Source organism: Cydia pomonella, chromosome 10, assembly GCF_033807575.1.
Source record: "Cydia pomonella isolate Wapato2018A chromosome 10, ilCydPomo1, whole genome shotgun sequence".
In the NCBI taxonomy this organism is placed as follows: Eukaryota; Metazoa; Arthropoda; class Insecta; order Lepidoptera; family Tortricidae; genus Cydia; species Cydia pomonella.
Genome location: NC_084712.1, coordinates 16,181,004 through 16,199,822, shown reverse-complemented (window position 1 = coordinate 16,199,822; position 18,819 = coordinate 16,181,004). Strand labels below are relative to the sequence as shown.

The 18,819-nt window shown below is 39.7% G+C and overlaps 2 protein-coding genes across 5 annotated transcripts; both read left to right on the top strand.

Annotated features, from left to right (window-relative positions):
• Positions 1–81: 81 nt before the first annotated feature.
• On the top strand, positions 82–10,814 carry LOC133522274 (sorting nexin-8-like). 3 transcript variants are annotated; one of them, XM_061857547.1, is made up of 8 exons: positions 82–323; positions 1,327–1,537; positions 4,664–4,889; positions 5,266–5,371; positions 5,704–5,836; positions 6,489–6,593; positions 7,843–7,972; positions 9,814–10,814. In XM_061857547.1, exons 2-8 carry the CDS (start codon positions 1,335–1,337, stop codon positions 9,958–9,960), a joined length of 1,050 nt encoding a protein of 349 aa, XP_061713531.1. In that variant the 5' UTR covers positions 82–323; positions 1,327–1,334; the 3' UTR covers positions 9,961–10,814. The 3 variants fall into 3 exon arrangements, 1 of the variants encoding a protein (XP_061713531.1); XR_009800029.1 differs by having other exon boundaries at positions 131–323; positions 7,843–9,252; XR_009800030.1 differs by lacking the exon at positions 82–323 and adding an exon at positions 855–876 and having other exon boundaries at positions 7,843–9,252.
• A 1,320-nt stretch (positions 10,815–12,134) lies between these two features.
• Positions 12,135–18,430, top strand: LOC133522273 (sucrose-6-phosphate hydrolase-like). 2 transcript variants are annotated; one of them, XM_061857546.1, is made up of 3 exons: positions 12,135–14,410; positions 15,728–15,844; positions 15,929–18,430. In XM_061857546.1, exon 3 carries the CDS (start codon positions 16,451–16,453, stop codon positions 18,059–18,061), a length of 1,611 nt encoding a protein of 536 aa, XP_061713530.1. In that variant the 5' UTR covers positions 12,135–14,410; positions 15,728–15,844; positions 15,929–16,450; the 3' UTR covers positions 18,062–18,430. The 2 variants fall into 2 exon arrangements, with proteins under 2 accessions (XP_061713530.1, XP_061713529.1); XM_061857545.1 differs by having other exon boundaries at positions 15,728–18,430.
• Positions 18,431–18,819: the final 389 nt, after the last annotated feature.

Genomic DNA, 18,819 nt, shown 5'->3' with positions numbered 1-18,819 from the left:
GAAAAAATACAGTAAAGAGATTTTATCTAAAGTAAGTGCAATTGGAATGCAGCCTTCAAATAAAGTACCGTGGGAATTCATGTTTGACGTCACTTTAAGTTTTCTCGCTATGCATAATTATTAGTTTGGTAGTGAACTAGTCACGTTGTTTACGTGTAACATATAATTTACTTCAATACAACTTTCTACCGACGTTTCGCAGTTGCACGGTGTGGGAAGTGTCAACAGCGGAAAGTTTCGAAGTGGATTCCTATCACGATCTTCAAGTAGCGAATGCCTTACTTAGTTCTAACTTAGCCTAAACTTTTGATCAGTACTCACAGGTAAGATTAGTTTTTTATTTATTTAACATTGGCCTGTCTAACCCTAGTTATGTCTTTCTAATATACATTAAGAATTAATTGGAATAATCATTGTTGAGTTATTATTTATTACTTTCGTACTAAAAACTTTTAGTAAATCTCTAAACGTTAAGGTATATCTTTGATTAATAGTTGGATAGGGATCTACCTTATTATCTCTCCTTGTATACTTTCAGAATATTCAATATATATTGCTCTCTAATTACACAAATATTTTAGAAAACGAAATAAAAGATAAAGAATACTATCCAAGAACAAAATAAATATATGTAACAATGTCTTTGATATTGCTCTAGTCTATCTATGCACTAGTTGATTCATGATAATGATATTTAATTTATACATGAATGTTTAAACAGATGGCCCATATTCATTGCATATAAATATCAGCTTACTTATCCAACAGTTGATAAAGTGTTATTATAAACAGTGTAAACTCTATACTCAAGGGGCTGGACGTTTTTCGACGCTATAGAGAGAAATGAATATTAAACAAATGTCAACATTATATTGAGTATGTGAATCATTATATTGAGTGGTGTTATAAGTTTACACTGTACATATTGCCATTGTGGCTGATTGCAAAAAATAATGATTAATCTAAATCTTTTTTCTACTATTGTGTTTATTGGAAAGAGTCTTAGAGTTGTACCAATCTAAGTCTGCATAGGATTTACAATGACAAAGTGTGGAAATGTCATCATTAGATATTCAAATTTCTTTGAAAATATGACATTTATAATAATTTGACAATAAAATCTTAATAGGTAGGTTTTTAAAGGCACCACAAACTTGGTTGTATGATATTTGATTTTTAATTTTAGGGAATTTTTGTTCCTTACAAAACTACGTTGATAGGCAGTTTTCCGAATCTACCCTTTAATAACATAACAATATGGGTTAAGGCATGCATCTTCATGAATGACACACTCTATACTTATTTACAATTCTTTAAATTTTTCAGCAACAATAATGTCAAACACTGAAATAATAACATTTGAAGACCTAGAGGCGACAGATGTGATCAGTGTTGAGTTGGTTCCCGAACGTAAAGGTCTCATTCTGAAGCACTGTGAATACTATGTCAGCTCCCGGAGACACGGCACCACTGTGACGAGGAGATACAATGAGTTTGTTCAGCTGTATGATGTGCTCTATGCCAAATATCCATACCGGTAAGTCTTAATATGTAATAGTATAATGTACATTACTACACTTGATTTTTTTTGTCATTAACATACTTTATAGTCTACATATGAAAGATCCTGCTGAATGGGTCCTACAGAAGCATTCCATAAGAATGTTGCTTATGAAATGCTTCTGCCTTGTCTGGCAGCTACCTCAATCAATCAGTCAATTTCGCTTACTAAGCATTTCCAGAAGTATTAAAAAAAAAATGTGCGAAATTCTCATGGAATGCCCCTACACAGATCTTGGTTGGAATGGAATGTGTTATTTCTGTCCTCGAAAGTCAAGAACACTGTCGAAAAAAAAAAATTGTACTGTTTTTTTCTACATTTCAAACTCCAAAATTTGATCTGAGAGACATTACAGGTCATAGGGATGTCACAAATGTTGCATTCTTTACATTTCATTGAATGCGAATGTCCAGGATGCGAATGTCCAAATGTGAGTACGAATGTTAGGAAATATGTAGTTGTTATTATCATTCCTAATTAGAAAAAATAAACTAGTCTATCTAATCTTAGTACATAAAACATATGTCAACTCAGAATGGGATGTTATAAAGTGTCGAAAAATGCTGACTTCTTCTTTTTCCTCGCATTGTCCCAAAATCTTTGCCACGGCTCATGGGAGCCCGGACTGCGCTTGGCAACTAATCCGTAGGATTGGCATAGGCCCTAGTTTGAAAAATGCTGACTATTTATCAAAATGCATTACTTGAAAACAATTTGAGCCAACGAGACAGGATACACATTCGTATTCGCAAAACATTAGCTTCAATTGATGCAAATGCGAATGTCGATGCGAATTTTCGTATATACGAATGCGAAGGCGAATATTCGTGACATCCATAATAGTTCACAATGTCAGGGGCACTCTGAAGAGGAAAGGGATGATTACTGTTTTATGATAGAGAAGTGATTAAAATTACCAAATTAGGGAAAGTACAGGGTGAAAAATCGAATTGTTTAAATTTCTTCCTATTTATTCAAATGCATAAATGGGATAATATGATTCAAAGTTTCGAATCAGACTTAGTCACGGGCAAAAACCCAGAGTAATGAGCAAATTCCTCATATAATTCCATAAATAGAGTAACAGTTGTTGTTTCATTTTGAACTCTATTGTAATCGTCGTAAGGTCTCCTTGAGCTTGTCAGAGTTGTCAGGCAGAAATTGACCTTAAGTATCGTAAATTTCATAGCCTATCAGTGTGTAATTTGTACATGACTGATTTAGCATATTTTTTATCTAATCCTTATCTAGTTATCTAAATTTGAATACATTATTACATAATTAAGAAGAAAAGGTTTGTACTTATGTAAAACTCATATTCCACAAGTTACCAATATAATTAAAAAATTAAATGTCACTTATTTAATAGTAACATTAGTAGTTATTACTACCCTAATAGATAGATAGATAGATAGATAGAATACTCTTTATTGGCACACCTCAGTAAAAATATACAAGAAAAATAAACCATTGATTAAATTTAGAGGCAGACAACAGGCGGTCTTATCGCTAAAAAGCGATCTATTCCAGACAACCTAATACATATGTGTAATAGCCGTAACAGCTATTAAGAAACTCATTCTTATTCATATTTGGCAAATAATGTTTGCGTCTCACATTTTGCTTGAAGAGAGAGTGAGACGCAATGTACATTGGACCAAGAAATTGTACAGGTGGAATACTAATCTTAGGCAGATACTATTTCCAATTTTGAACTTTATTTTAAATGGTCACATTTCGTAATTTTTGCGACCTTCCTGACCGTTACAGCGTTAAGTGGATTATGTGGTCAGTTTATCGCGTGGGAGGAAATGCGATAAGAGTTCATTATCAGCTTCCTCGCGTTTTATGGCAGGATTCGTGACATTGGCGTAACCGATAAACGACAGCGGAATGGACGTGGAAAATATCTCTTTTACACTTGGAGCTTGGTAATAAAAAGGAAACGATTGCGAATCGACGCTGAAGTTTGTTGTGTATGAGTATGACGCCCTACCATGGTTGAAAGATCGCTTGCCAAAATCTCCAGGCAAAAATGCCCAAAAGTTGAAATGGAATATCAGAAATCGACTTATGTTAATGTAATATGTAATAATATAAGTAGTTATACGCGATTACGTCCCGTGTTATAATTAATAATGTGCAAAACTCGTGACATTTTAATCTTACATTTTAATTTTACTTTTACATAAGTAACATGTTTCAACCTCAAAGTTCGACGAATTTCGGAATAGTCCTTCACGGCAGACAAACGATTTGAAACCCCCTTTAGTCTTTTTTTTCTGAGTTTTTAATCGCTTAACGCTTTTCTTTACACCGTAATAAAGCTAAATGTAGGTAAGCTATGTCAACCTCGTTGGCCTCGAGATATAAATTCAATCGCGACTCGTTTTGTTCCATTAGTATTGTATAATAATGTGATGCTTCATAATCATGGTTGTCATTGCGAATATTCTTATGATGATAATAATTACAATGTATCTTTTTATAAACACACCCACACACACATTAACAAAAATATGACACACAGAATAGATAGATTATTCATCGAAATCCGTTCTGGCGTTTGGCGCGATCGAGGAACAAATATTAAAACCAAGCATACAAACATCTATATTTATAAATAAATAAATAAATATTATAGGACATTATTACACAAATTGACAAGTCCCACAGTAAGCTCAATAAGGCTTGTGTTGAGGGTATATAGACAACGATATATATAATATATAAATATTTATAAATACTTAAATACATAGAAAACACCCATGACTCAGGAACAAAATAACCATGCTCATCACACGAATATATGCCCTTACCAGGATTTGAACCCGGGACCATCAGCTTCGTAGGCAGGGTCACTACCCACTAGGCCAAACCGGTCGTCGAAGTACATTTATTAGTATGGAATACAATTATAAGTAATAGGAGGTGTGAAGGACGACTTGGCAGCTTGGCACATCGAGGCATATAATACCTAAATATGTGAACCATCAAAAAACTAATGTGCCCATAGCCGTTAGGGGGCGTCTCAGTTTGCGATAAAGCTGATTCAGCTGCGTTTCATAATATCAAACTGCAGAGATAACATTTTTTTTACAGAGCCGTATGCCGCTTGCCCCCAAAACGCGTGGTCGTCAATGGGGGCAGCCCCCTTTTTCTCCAACGACGCCGCGCCGCCCTCCAACGATGGCTGACACTCATGGCAAGACACCCCGTATTGGCCCACGATGCCGACTTAAGAACGTTTCTGTGCGAGGCAAACTCGAGACTCGAGAAACCGAAACATGACGAGTTTACGTTGGCTGGAACACAAGAAAGCAGTTCTGTAAGTTGAATCTTGCCGAGTTTATGTTGGCAGGAATACAAGAAAGCAATAATAATATCTCTCATATCTGTAATATCTCTGGTGCTACAGGCGTCCATATAGTATGGTGACTACTTACCATCAGGTGGGCCGTATGCCTGTTTGCCACCGACGTGGTATTAAAAAAAACAGTGCTGTAAACTGAACCTTATTTGTTACTGATTGTAGTCTAAAGTTAAGTAAGCCTCCTGATTATTAGCGCAAACTATAAATTAAGTCAAGTTTAAGTTTCCGATCTAGACTAGAAGTTGGCCGACCTTCCAACGCGAAGGGTCTCTAGGTTACTGTGACTATTATTTGAACACAATCTCAAAGTCTATATTGTGAATTGCTCCAGAGAGACATGACCACAGAAGAGATGCAGGCAGCATTCGTGTCGAGCCAGGAGCAACTGCGGCTTGTTCAGCTGGGCTTGGACAGGCTCTTCCAAATCTTCGAGAGAGGTTGGTCCTTCTAACCGCATACATCGTAGTAAGTAGGTTTGCGCCGTAGTATTTAACGAGTAAAAGAGAGCCGGCTTGTGAGCGCTTATCTTCGTAAATTGTTCATTATGCGAAGATTTCGAGAGTTAATCCACGCATCACCAATTTGTAATTTATTAAAAAAAGAGCGCCAACCGAGTCTTATTTGCTGCATCTATTGGCTAATTGATCAGTGGTTTAAATACTTTGAATATACCAATACACACACGAGAGATTTACTTACGTAATATGTATTGAGCGAACTGGGCATATACCTGTTTTATCACATTCATAATACTACGTATTTTTTTCAGCGGAGAGTCGCTGTGAAGCAGAGAAAGCGGATATAAGAGAACTCGGAGCTGGATTGAACGCCCTTTCCGCTACCAATGTCTCCGACACCGCCCGCTGGTCGCCCGTGCGCGAAGCGCTTAAAGTCGCTGCCGAGTGAGTTTTAACCTTATGTTATACATTATGGAGTTTAAGCAGATAAGCTCTTATACTCGCCCATTAGAGAACTCGGACCTGTGTTGAACGCGCTTTCCGCGACCAACGTGTCCGAAGCCGACCGCTGGTCGCCCGTAAGGGAAGCGCTAAAAGTCGCTGCTGAGTGACTTTCAACCTTATGTCATACATCATAGAATTTAAACCAAAAGTGCAGATGTAAGAGAATTCGGAAATGGTTTAAACTCCCTTTCCGCTACCAACGTGTCTGACGCCGCCCGTTGGTCGCTCGTGCGGGAAGCGCTTGAGGTCGCTGCCGAGTGAGTTTTAACCTTATGTCATACACCATAGAGCTTAAACCGAAAAGACGGAATATAAGAAAACTGAGCTGGACTGAACGCGCTTTTCGCACGTGTGCGATGTCGCCCGCTTGTCGTCCGTGCGGGAAGCGTTTAAAATCGCTGCCGAGTGATTTTCAATCTTATGCCATACAATATAGTTTCTCTATAACTGCTACTTGAAGGATACAATTTGGTGGTGGTTGGTGGCGCAAGAGGGGTACCTATACATTTCAAATTGCTGTTAAGTGTAGTGTATGTTTAGTCTACTTGTATGTTTATTTATATTATAAAGTATTTTTATATTTTTTCCGCAGACTGGCTGTTGAAATGGGTGAAAATACCACTGAAAACACAGATTTTACAGAAGATGGCATTGGAGGGAGGCTCTTGTTGGCTTTAGATGCTTTAGGAGCCTACAGGTACGAATGTTGCCTACAGGTGTCGACTATGGCGATGTGTGTTATCCGGACTTAAATGAGGAGCTCTTGGACAAATTAGATCGTTTAATGAATAATTGTATCCGTTTTGTTTTCTGTCTCCGCAAATACGATCATGTCTCCTCATTCCGCTCAAAACTTGGCTGGTTTCCCATTCGTATTCGGCGCAACATTCGCATGCTCTGCACCCTCTTTTCTGTTCTTAACGACCCTCAGTCCCCCGAATATCTAAAATCTTTCTTCCACTACTATGGTGTCTCTCGTGTCCGTCAGCTTCGCTCTTCTGGCAATCTATCTCTGTCTATACCATCTCACCGAACTGGTTACATGTCCGATTCTTTCTCTATTCAGGCAGCTCGCCTTTGGAATAGTCTCCCTGTCAAAATTAGACAGTGTCCGAACAGGTTTGCTTTTAAAAAATCCTTAAGTGAGCACTTTGCTGGCAGTACTGGAAAATCTTAATGTTTCTGCTTTGTAAGTTCATCTGATTTCATATATATATATATATATATAGGTATGTATATGTAAGTATATGTATTTGTATCAATATTATTAATATATATGTATGTTTATGTATGTGTATTTTTTATGAATGTATTGTGTTCGTACATGTATCAATTGTATCACCTATACCTATGTTTTTGCACCGCCTACAACTTATCTGCTTTGCCTACAGGTTGACTGGTAGAGAATGCCTTACGGCATTAAGTTCGCCTATTGTACAGTGTGTTTTCTTATGTGCAATAAAGATTAAATAAATAAATAAATAAATGTTCAATCTGACTTATGAAACTGGGAAATAATAAAAAAAGTATTAATCTTTAGTTGTCATCGAACGAGCGCGGAGCGCTGAGACACTTTCGTCTTGGAAGAAATAATTTTGTAAGTCCGGATATGTTCCTCTACAGGCTGCATTTTTCAACCGATTTTGAGTAGGTTCGAGAATAATTACATGGTTTTTTAAATGATTCAGTTTTGAAAAAATGTTCGGGTTATATCTCTATGTCTCTCACCTTACCTTTTGTCCATTTGGATTGTATTAACTTACTGAGTTTACCCATGTATTGTAGAGTGTGTGTGTAGTGTACTACATCTCACCCACAAACACACGCGCATAGGTGACTAAAAGTGTTTAAGACCATGTACGTGATATTTGACACGTCTAAACTCGAACCTAGTTGTTTCCTTTAATGTCTAACCTCACAGTATGTAAAATGTCCATTATTGTCAGGGAGCTATGCGGCCGCCTGACGCGGGGGCTGCACGCCGAGCGCGCCGCGGCGGCCGCGCAGCACCGGCACTCGGCCGCCAGCCAGCTCCTGCGCGAGCGGCACCGGTACGCGCTGTGCTGCGCCACGCAGGTACACAGAGCATAGATAGAATATTGTCAGGGAGCTATGCGGCCGCCTGACGCGGGGGCTGCACGCCGAGCGCGCCGCGGCGGCCGCGCAGCACCGGCACTCGGCCGCCAGCCAGCTCCTGCGCGAGCGGCACCGGTACGCGCTGTGCTGCGCCACGCAGGTACACAGAGCATAGATAGAATATTGTCAGGGAGCTATGCGGCCGCCTGACGCGGGGGCTGCACGCCGAGCGCGCCGCGGCGGCCGCGCAGCACCGGCACTCGGCCGCCAGCCAGCTCCTGCGCGAGCGGCACCGGTACGCGCTGTGCTGCGCCACGCAGGTACACAGAGCATAGATAGAATATTGTCAGGGAGCTATGCGGCCGCCTGACGCGGGGGCTGCACGCCGAGCGCGCCGCGGCGGCCGCGCAGCACCGGCACTCGGCCGCCAGCCAGCTCCTGCGCGAGCGGCACCGGTACGCGCTGTGCTGCGCCACGCAGGTACACAGAGCATAGATAGAATATTGTCAGGGAGCTATGCGGCCGCCTGACGCGGGGGCTGCACGCCGAGCGCGCCGCGGCGGCCGCGCAGCACCGGCACTCGGCCGCCAGCCAGCTCCTGCGCGAGCGGCACCGGTACGCGCTGTGCTGCGCCACGCAGGTACACAGAGCATAGATAGAATATTGTCAGGGAGCTATGCGGCCGCCTGACGCGGGGGCTGCACGCCGAGCGCGCCGCGGCGGCCGCGCAGCACCGGCACTCGGCCGCCAGCCAGCTCCTGCGCGAGCGGCACCGGTACGCGCTGTGCTGCGCCACGCAGGTACACAGAGCATAGATAGAATATTGTCAGGGAGCTATGCGGCCGCCTGACGCGGGGGCTGCACGCCGAGCGCGCCGCGGCGGCCGCGCAGCACCGGCACTCGGCCGCCAGCCAGCTCCTGCGCGAGCGGCACCGGTACGCGCTGTGCTGCGCCACGCAGGTACACAGAGCATAGATAGAATATTGTCAGGGAGCTATGCGGCCGCCTGACGCGGGGGCTGCACGCCGAGCGCGCCGCGGCGGCCGCGCAGCACCGGCACTCGGCCGCCAGCCAGCTCCTGCGCGAGCGGCACCGGTACGCGCTGTGCTGCGCCACGCAGGTACACAGAGCATAGATAGAATATTGTCAGGGAGCTATGCGGCCGCCTGACGCGGGGGCTGCACGCCGAGCGCGCCGCGGCGGCCGCGCAGCACCGGCACTCGGCCGCCAGCCAGCTCCTGCGCGAGCGGCACCGGTACGCGCTGTGCTGCGCCACGCAGGTACACAGAGCATAGATAGAATATTGTCAGGGAGCTATGCGGCCGCCTGACGCGGGCCTGCACGCCGAGCGCAATCTCTGCAATAATGTACTATTATTGGCATTATTGCACTCCTCAAAAAAGAAACAGTTGGACATAATTGCCAACATGCGAATGTGTTATTTCCTTTATTTCTAATTATTTTTTTCAGAAATTCCTGAGTTTTTGTAAAATTTCCGCTTCTTGCACATCTGTATTCGTAAGGTTGGTGATAGTACAGCAACTTAAAAGATTTAGGATTAATCACACTGAACTGTTCGTATCGCGTTCTAATTAAATAACTTTGGCTTGAAGCTCGGAAGTTTTAATAAGGTGGTGTGTGATAGAGCTTTGGAAGCAGAGCGGCTGGGAGGATCGAGGATTTGAAAACAAACAAATGTAAAACCCTGATATTCGAGTATTTAAATACTTCCTTTTGAAATGATAAAAGTATATTTTTTTGGATATAAACAAAATCATTTAAAAAATAAAAGTATTATAATATGATGTAATGTTAAATTATTTACTCATTTTTTTTGACAGGAAGCGCTCCTGTCTCGTGCCTACGCACTGGCTGCTGTCGAATCTCTTCCGTCTCTCTTCCGCACGCAAGGCGCGACGCACGCGCGCGTCGCCACTCTTTGGGCGGATTTGCATACAGCGCTCCGACACGCCGCCAAACCGAAATAAACCTTGACACAAAGGTATACACTCAAAAATTAGAATGCTATCTCGAAGATAATAATTAGAATCTTAAGTCCGTTGAGCATAGCAATCAGATTTAATGATCATACTTCGTACTTGTCTACGTGGCGTGTTGCAATCTCTTTCAGTCGTGCGGTGTTAAAAAGTGATGTTTATTTTATATCGTACATGACGCCATACAACATATACCAGAAGGCGTAGTAAACATGAAAAGCAACAAATTGTTTCACAGGTGTCACAATAGTACATTGTGCAACGAGGGGGGTAAGTGAATTTTTGAAGACCCGAGGTTGCGAGGGTGGTTCTTACCCCCCGAGTTACACACAATGTTTTTCATCACACTTGAGAAGAAAAAACTAAATTTTAAGCGAAATCATTCTTAAATACGGTGACATTTCAAACATTCGTCCGCCATATTGTCATTTCTTGATAGGTTAGGCATCGAAGGCACAGACCTATTCGGCATTCAGCCACGATTGAAAATTATGTAAAAATATTTGTAACTGCTAATAAATTAATCAAATTAAATATTTTTAAACAAACAAACATATTAAATTATTAATGGCAGTATTTTTAAAGTAAAACTCATTTACACTACGTGGTTTCTATGAATTCGTGACATATTTAAAAAAAAGTTAACTCCCTAGGGAGTTATAGCTTTTTTGTCGCAATCCATAACTCCCGCGGGAACAATGTAGGCCTTTGTCCTTCAGCTCACCTGCATGAAATAAGATTTTTTTTAGCAAGTGTGATGAAAATAATATAACTGATTTCCGACACGACCATCCCCGCTTTGTACCCGTCCCTGAGTACGTTCCCTTCGAAAATATACTAGTTCGCCTTTACGAGGGTCATGCCAAAAGAAATTAGATACTCAAAAGTTACCGACTTTATTCTTTATTACAGCTATCTATTTTTTCGAAGTAGTCACCGTGAACACGTATACACTTTTCCATCCGTCTAAACCACTTAGAAAATACCGATGACCACTCTTCTTTAGATACCTCAGAAATTTCATAATTATACGCAGCCAGGGCATCTTCTTTGTTCTCAAATCGCCTTCCTTTTAATTTTTCTTTAATTTTGGGAAATAAGTAAAAATCGCAAGGGGCTAGGTCGGGGGAATATGGCGGGTGGGGCAAGATAGTCACGTTTTTTGAGCTGAAATAGTCAAGTGTTCTAGCAGAAGTGTGAGGGGCAGCGTTGTCATGGTGCCAGAGCAGGTGCTGAGTTCCCGATTTCGGCCGCTTGTCACACCAAGCTGACAGTACTCTGGGGGCACAAACTGTCACATACCATTCAGAGTTGACTGTCCTTTGATCTTCTAGCACTATCGTAGCAATATGTCCCGTCTTGCAGAAAAATGAGGCAATCATTTGTTTTTGTGTACTTCGGGTTCGGCGACATTTTGTTGGCGTCGGCTCATCTTCAAAACACCATACTGTGGACTGCCGCTTTGTTTCGGGGTCGTAGTTATATAGCCATGTTTCGTCACCTGTAAGTATATCATATACATTTTTTTTCTCGCCAGCGTCGAATTTATCTATCATAAATTTGCACCAATCTACGCGGCGGTCTTTTTGCAAATCGGTGAGTTTGTGCGGCACCCATCTTGAACAACGCTTATGAAGGGCCAGATGATAATGAATTATAGTTTGCAATGCTGCTGATCCAATACCCAGCTCACGCTCGAGCTCTGCATATGTAATTCGTCGGTTCGCACGAACATTTTTTTCCACAGCCTGTACGTTTTCTTGAGTGACTGCGGTTGGCGGCCGTCCGGTCTTCGCCTCATCTTCAAAGGTCTCTCGTCCCCTTTTAAATTCAGCAAACCAATTAAAAACAGTTGCACGTGAACAAGCAGACTCGCCAAAAGTTGAAACTAAAAGTTCAAAACACTCTTGAGGTTTTAAACCTTTTTTAAAATCATAATAAATCATAACACGAAAATCACGTCGAGTGAGCTCCATTGTTGCGAAAATTTCCCTCCAAAATTACCCAGAAAAAAAATAATTAAAAAAGGAATCCTAACATTTTCCGAGTGTTCCATATTTGAATTTATTAGCAAATAACCTACCTTTACAATGGTGTATAACTGGCCAGTATCGATCAAATGACCATAGAGTATCTAACTTCTTTTGGCATGACCCTCGTATCGCAAGGTATAACTCTAATTAGCGCTTGAAGAATCTTTTCCGTGCCTGTGAAACTTTGAATAATGGAGTTTTTTTCCGTTGGGAGGTATACGTAAAACATATTATTATTCACACAAATTACCTTGGTAGAATTACTGTTGTTATTTGAATGCTTACGTGCTGCACAACGATGTGGAATCTCTAACACTGATTACAGCTCTGTAAACTACTCTTAATTGCAGCTAATCCAAAAAAAAACCATATCTCATTGACCATAAGTGCCAATCCAAAATGCATTTTATTGTATAACCTAAAATGTTGAAAATTGAACGCTGACGGTGTAGGACGTAAAACATAAATTGTTATTTTTTAAACTTTACCATTACACATATATTTTATGCAGGTATATATCAATTAAATAAAGATTCTGTATATGACATGTAAATACCATTGTTGACAATTAAATAACATTTATTGTAAATACCTAAATCCAATGAAATCAAGTGTCTTCCAAAACGATAATATTATATGAAAATAGTATTTAAAAATAATAATTAATCCTATGTACATTTTAAGCATAATAGGGTTTTGGGGTTTTATTATAAAGTACATTTACCTAAATAAATAAGTGAGCAAAGTGTGTTCTTAATGCAAGATTATAATAGGATATTATTGTTACATTTATCGAAAATGATTTGAAGTGAAAATGGACCAAAATTATTTATCTGTGATATTGTGTACCCATATCTTTTGTCATTGTTTCTATTATTGTGTCTAAGAAAATGGCTTCAAATATGTTGAAAATAATCGTTGCTGTATTCATATTAAACTATATGTAGATATGATTACTTTATTAATATGAGAGTTATGTTATTATGTTTTGTTGAAGTTTCTGTATATTAATACTAAGTACTTTTTAGACGAAATATATTATTATTATAAATTATTTATCCATGAATTTTTACTTACGAAGATCCTATATTTATCAATCAATATAATTAGTAGTAATAGCATATATTTCGGAAACCCGTAAGAAAATAATAATAATAAATAGTTATTTGTATTACAAGGGGGCTAAGGTATTGTTTAATCTCTCATGTCACGCTCATATTGACACCCGACCAAGCGAAATATTCCAACTGGTTCGAAAATTGAATAGTGAGCGTTGGGAGCGTTTCAAGGCACGAGGGTTAAACAAACTTTGCCACCGAGTGAAAAACAATGTATTCACCACAGCATCGCGAGGAAAAGACTTAACTGTAAAACATCAAACAAAAATGACATTCAAACAAATATTTATCATTCAAAACCATCACTCGAAAGTCAATTCCACCAGCCAAAATGGGGGAACAACTCAAAATTTGCATCTAGTTAGTTTGTCACTCTTGTGGATAAAATGCAACTTCCTCATCAGTTTTTGAAGTATTGAGAGAGCCTTTACCAGCATGTGTGGATTTTTTTATATATTATGATCGCATTTAATGAAAGTATGTAAAAAGTTACAATTTCAGTGTATCATTTCTTCTAATCATCAAGTGGATACACGTCTTTTATAAAATGCGACCAATGTTTTCATAAAATTAGCCTTAAGGCCAGTCCAGACTGGAACAGTTTTTCGCCAATCTGATTAAATTGTCGGTTCAAATCAGGTGGTGTGGATGCAAAAACCGATTTGTCTCGCCGATTTCGACCGCCGATTATGACAGATATTAGTGATATTACCAATAAAATGGAGATGGCGACGCAAGAATACCAATTTGTGACGCTATTCACGTTTGGGAGCATTTTTTTAAATTTATAGTTCTCAAATACCACCATAAATCTAAAATAAGTGATTAAATTGGAAATTTGTACCAATTTATTTTCTGATAAAATTGGTCCATTCGAAAATCCCGTCTGAACTGGCCTTTATGGAGAGAGGTTACTTTGACATAATTATTGTGTTAGTGTGTATCCAAGCACCCCTCCCACTCGCTTTACAAATGACATCAACTGTATTGCGCGACCAAACAATGCATCTTTTTCATCTACACAACTAGAAATTACGTGTGTCTATAACAATACGTATATTCCAACACAACAATAGATCTCTTGACCACAGACATATTCAATTAGACGTCGCGTATGTCGCGCTACACCGGGCATCTATTTATATATGCAAAGAGTGCTATTAAATTATTACTATTTAAGTGATTTAGGTATGTGTGCTAATCGATCGAATGTAAGAACTTCACTTCGCTTCCCTCGCTTGTTCGAAAATCATAACGTACCATGAAACATAATAACAATTTTATTGGAAGGTAAAATTTTTATATTATTGCTTTTGATCAACACCCATAACAGAGAGTTTTTGATAACAGAGTGTTTTTAGGGTTCTGTACCAAAAAGGTACAACAGGAACCCTTATGGTGCGACTCTGTCCGTCCGTCCGTCCCGAGAAGTACTTAAGCTATCGATTTGAAATTTGGAATAGTAATAAATAACGCTAACCCAAACATATTGTAATTTTTTTATTTCATTTGTATTAATTATGGAAAATTCCCAATATAAAGAGGGGGCAAAATTTCAAAGTCTAGTTACTAGGTCAAATCATTTGAAAGAGCTCAAATTGAACATTACAAAACTATTTTTTTTTTCATAGTGAAAAAAAAATTGACTTATGAAGGAAAATGTGAAAAAAAATTACCATTCCCCCCTTATCTCCGAAGTTTATGAATGAACAATTATGAATTTTTTACGTAATAATAAGATTATTATAAAGATTACAGGAAAAATAAAATCAGACCTGTATCATAACTTTTTTTAATTAACAAAAAACATTTCGTAATTTAATTTGCAATTTAATCACGTTTGCGGGTGTTTATTATAGTTGAAATTCCTATGAGATTACACTAAAGGCACCATCTTTCAAATAAAATAAAAATGATTGAAATCGGTTCACATGATAAAGAATTATCCCTAAAAAACCAACATACATACAGGTCGCTCAAATTAGCCAATTCGCCCATAGATGGCGCTGTACACTAATAGTATACTTCTGGTCAAAAGTCTTTCATGAGAAAATTGAAAGTTTGTACGGAACCCTCGGTGCGCGAGGTAAACGAACTCGCACTTGACCGGTTTTTTTATAGGTTTTCGTTAGGTCGTCTGACAAAGTGCCGGTTCTGGCACGCAACTTATTTAACGGAATTATTTTGTTTCTTTTATAGTGGTCCATTTAATCGCGGCAAGGTTTGGATTAAATTTACGTCAGGTTTAGGCCTCTCTCGCCTGCTCGAAAAAAGGTAAATGTGTCCCCAAATAACAATTTGGAAGATTTGGGCTAGGGTTCGATAAAGACACTACTCGGAACTAAAAATCGAATAGTAGATTGTGTCACAAGGGAGGAAAATGACATATTTACGCCGAGGGCGTACATTGAATCCTGAATGAAGCGTTTGAAGCGAGGGATTCTATGATAGTCTCGAGCGTAGTGAGGGATTCAAGTGTTACCGAACAAGGAAATAATTTTGCTACTATGTGACACATACTGCTTTTCACATCACCTATTGACGTTTATAGTGCGATTTTTTTTACAACAATACATGTTCAAGTTGAAAAAAAAAAAGTATTTTCAGGCTGATTTTAGTCTAAGAAGTCTGTCCGATTTGGCTTGACCTTCAATTTGGCTCATTTTCGAAGAACAAAATACTGTCTCCTTATGGAAACATCCTCCCCACTGCAATACAGGCATGGTAATTAAATATTGGTTATTCAGCATATTATACGAAATATTTCTCAATATATTGGCGTATAATGTGATATTTTATCTATTACAGTTTGCTTCTACTTCCGACACTTCCCCGCCAGTAAACGTTATATTTTCGACAGCGTGCCGACACTCCCTAAATGCTAACACGGACTATAATGAAAAACACAGAAGGTCATTTTAAATAAATTCAATTTATTTTAATTACTTCTTGTATGGTTGTTAAATAAAAATATTAAAGTAATTGTATAACATTTCAGTAATTGAACTAGGATTTGAGTTTACATTCGTCTCAAAACGTATGACTCTTATGAGTACAATAAGTACATACGTATTTCACGGGACTTTCCAAATAGCTCCTATTTTATGTAGGTTAGGTGTTTGGCTACATTTATGAAAATCATAAAATAATCGGACTTCAAAAGTATTTTAGTTCAAATAGCTCCAAATGAGTTCCAAATAATGCTGTGATATTATCTACTCATTTAGATATATGTCTGTTGTGTTTACAGTGCTATTCAATACTTGCTGTTCAGTCTCTAGTGTCTCTACCGCGTCACTGTTTACAAACACTCGCTTCCCTTAGAGTCCGATGTCAAAGATAATATCAGTATTTTTTCAAACGCCGCACCAAATGGAATTGTTTATATTGCTCTTCGGACTAGGCCTAGCCTCGGCCGAGTATAGCTTGGACTACGGGCACATAGAAGCTTTCTTGAAAGAAAGAAAATCGGCCCAGAAGACGAAGAATGGACCACTTTTTCATATATCATCTCCAGTTGGCTGGCTTCGGGATCCAGCAGCGTTCATTTATTTCAAAAACCAATATCATATTTTCTACGAATATCATCCTAACAACGGCGCGTGGGGGGCTGTGAACTGGGGCCATGTGGTCAGTTCTAACCTGGTCGATTGGGCGCATTACCCTCCAGCCCTTGTGCCGAAAGACTATTATGAGAAACAAGGCTGCCTCGCCGGGAGTGCCATTATTCACGATCGCTATCTCACTCTATTCTACACTGGCTACGCGCTAAGGAACTCCAAAAGCTGGCAGACTCAAAACGTTGCTATCAGCACAGATGGAATCATCTTTCAGAAATACCTTTACAATCCGGTTATAAGGGAAGACTTGCATGGCGTCGGCAACTTCAGAAACCCTAAGGTGTGGAGACATAGGAACAACACCTACATGATGCTTGGGACTACATCTAGAGAACAACTCGGCAGACTAGAACTTTACACTTCCGTGGACATGAACATGTGGACCTTTAATAAAACCTTAGCAGAGTCCTACGGAGATATGGGTTTTATGTGGGAGAACCCGGACATGGTCGAAATGGACGGCATGGACGTATTGATATTATCCGTTCAGGGTATCCAGGCAGACTGCTTTAGATTTAAAAACATGTATCAGACTGGCTATATTGTTGGGCACTTCGAATACGATAAACTGGCTTTCGAGAACATGGAATTATCGACAGCGACTTTCAACGAACTAGACCATGGTCATGACTTCTATGGCGTAAAGACTGCAATAGCTCCTGATGGGAGGAGGCTTTTAATAGCTGGATTGGGAATGTCGAGCTTAGCAGAATCCCGGCACGGCTGGGCGAACATGCTTACCCTAGTGCGGGAGATACAGCTTAACAAAAAGGGAGAAATCCTCATGATGCCCGTCAGAGAAGCCAAACAGCTTCGCAGAGAAATCCTTGAGCGTGCTTGGTATTCTCCTGGAGGCGCTTTCACGTCCGACACTAAATATTTCGAGCTGATTTTAAATACTACAACTGCCACTAGAGATGTAAGTATCACTTTCGAATGGGGTGACGGCAGTCAGTTTAAAGTCGGGTATTCTTCTGAACATCGATATGTAACTGTTGATAGAGGAAGAGAGGATGGAGTGAGGCGCGCAGACTGGTCTCCAAAAGGAATCGTCTATTGGCGTATCTTTATGGATTATTGCGCTGTGGAGGTATATTGTGGGAACGGTGAAGTGGTATTCACAAGTAGGATACCTCTACCACGAGGTCGTGTGGTCGTTAAAGTGGGTGGAGAAACGATGGTCCATATCACGCAATATAAGCTCAGGCGGGGTGTTGGTTACAGTAGAATTTCGAGCAAGAAAATGAAGTATGAATATCGGAAGAAAGTTGAAAAGAAGGCGAAGACGAAGGCTAACAAAGTCAGTCTCGAAGATGAGTGAATTGGCAAATAGAGATTGTTATGTTAGTCCGCGCTTGATATGCAATTTTTGACTATTGTGATTAGAGCATGAAAGTTTCAAACAGTGTCGTCTCGTAAGAGTATATGTGTAACCGGCAAAGACTTAACCCTTTCCCGGTTTTGTAAACTACAAGTCACAATTTTTAAAGTGTAAATGTAACTAAATATAAGTTTTTAGTTTTTTAGAATTAATGCTTCCCAAAATATTTTGTCAGGTGGAACTGTTATGTCTGTTATTGTTAAGCTGTGCTACCTGAAAGAAAATTCCAAATAATTGGAGAGGTCAACTTTGACGTTCACTCACTGATTATACTTATGTATGTACTTAGATTTAAATGTATGTTAAGTAGATACCTGTCGTATTGTAAAGAATAGACTTTTAATTATAACAAATATGAGACTTTATTCAAGACATCTTTTATGAGCCATGACATGTCAATAGATAACCTAGAGTCTATCATAGATAAAACTAGAGTAATGATACCACCATAACATCCCCCTTATTTTATACAAAACTGACCCCTAGCCTCTTATACAATATATGCATTTAAGGTTAATTATACAAAGTTAATTGCCAGTCAAATTATAAGTTTAGTCTTCTAGGTGGTTTAATTAATCGACCAAATCTAGAACATTTAGATGCAGTAGCCTGCGATGCTGGAGTCGGCGTAGTTGTACATTCTGCCTGACCTGTTGCTGACTCCTCGTCCTGGGATTGGGATTCCTGCTTAGCTGTCT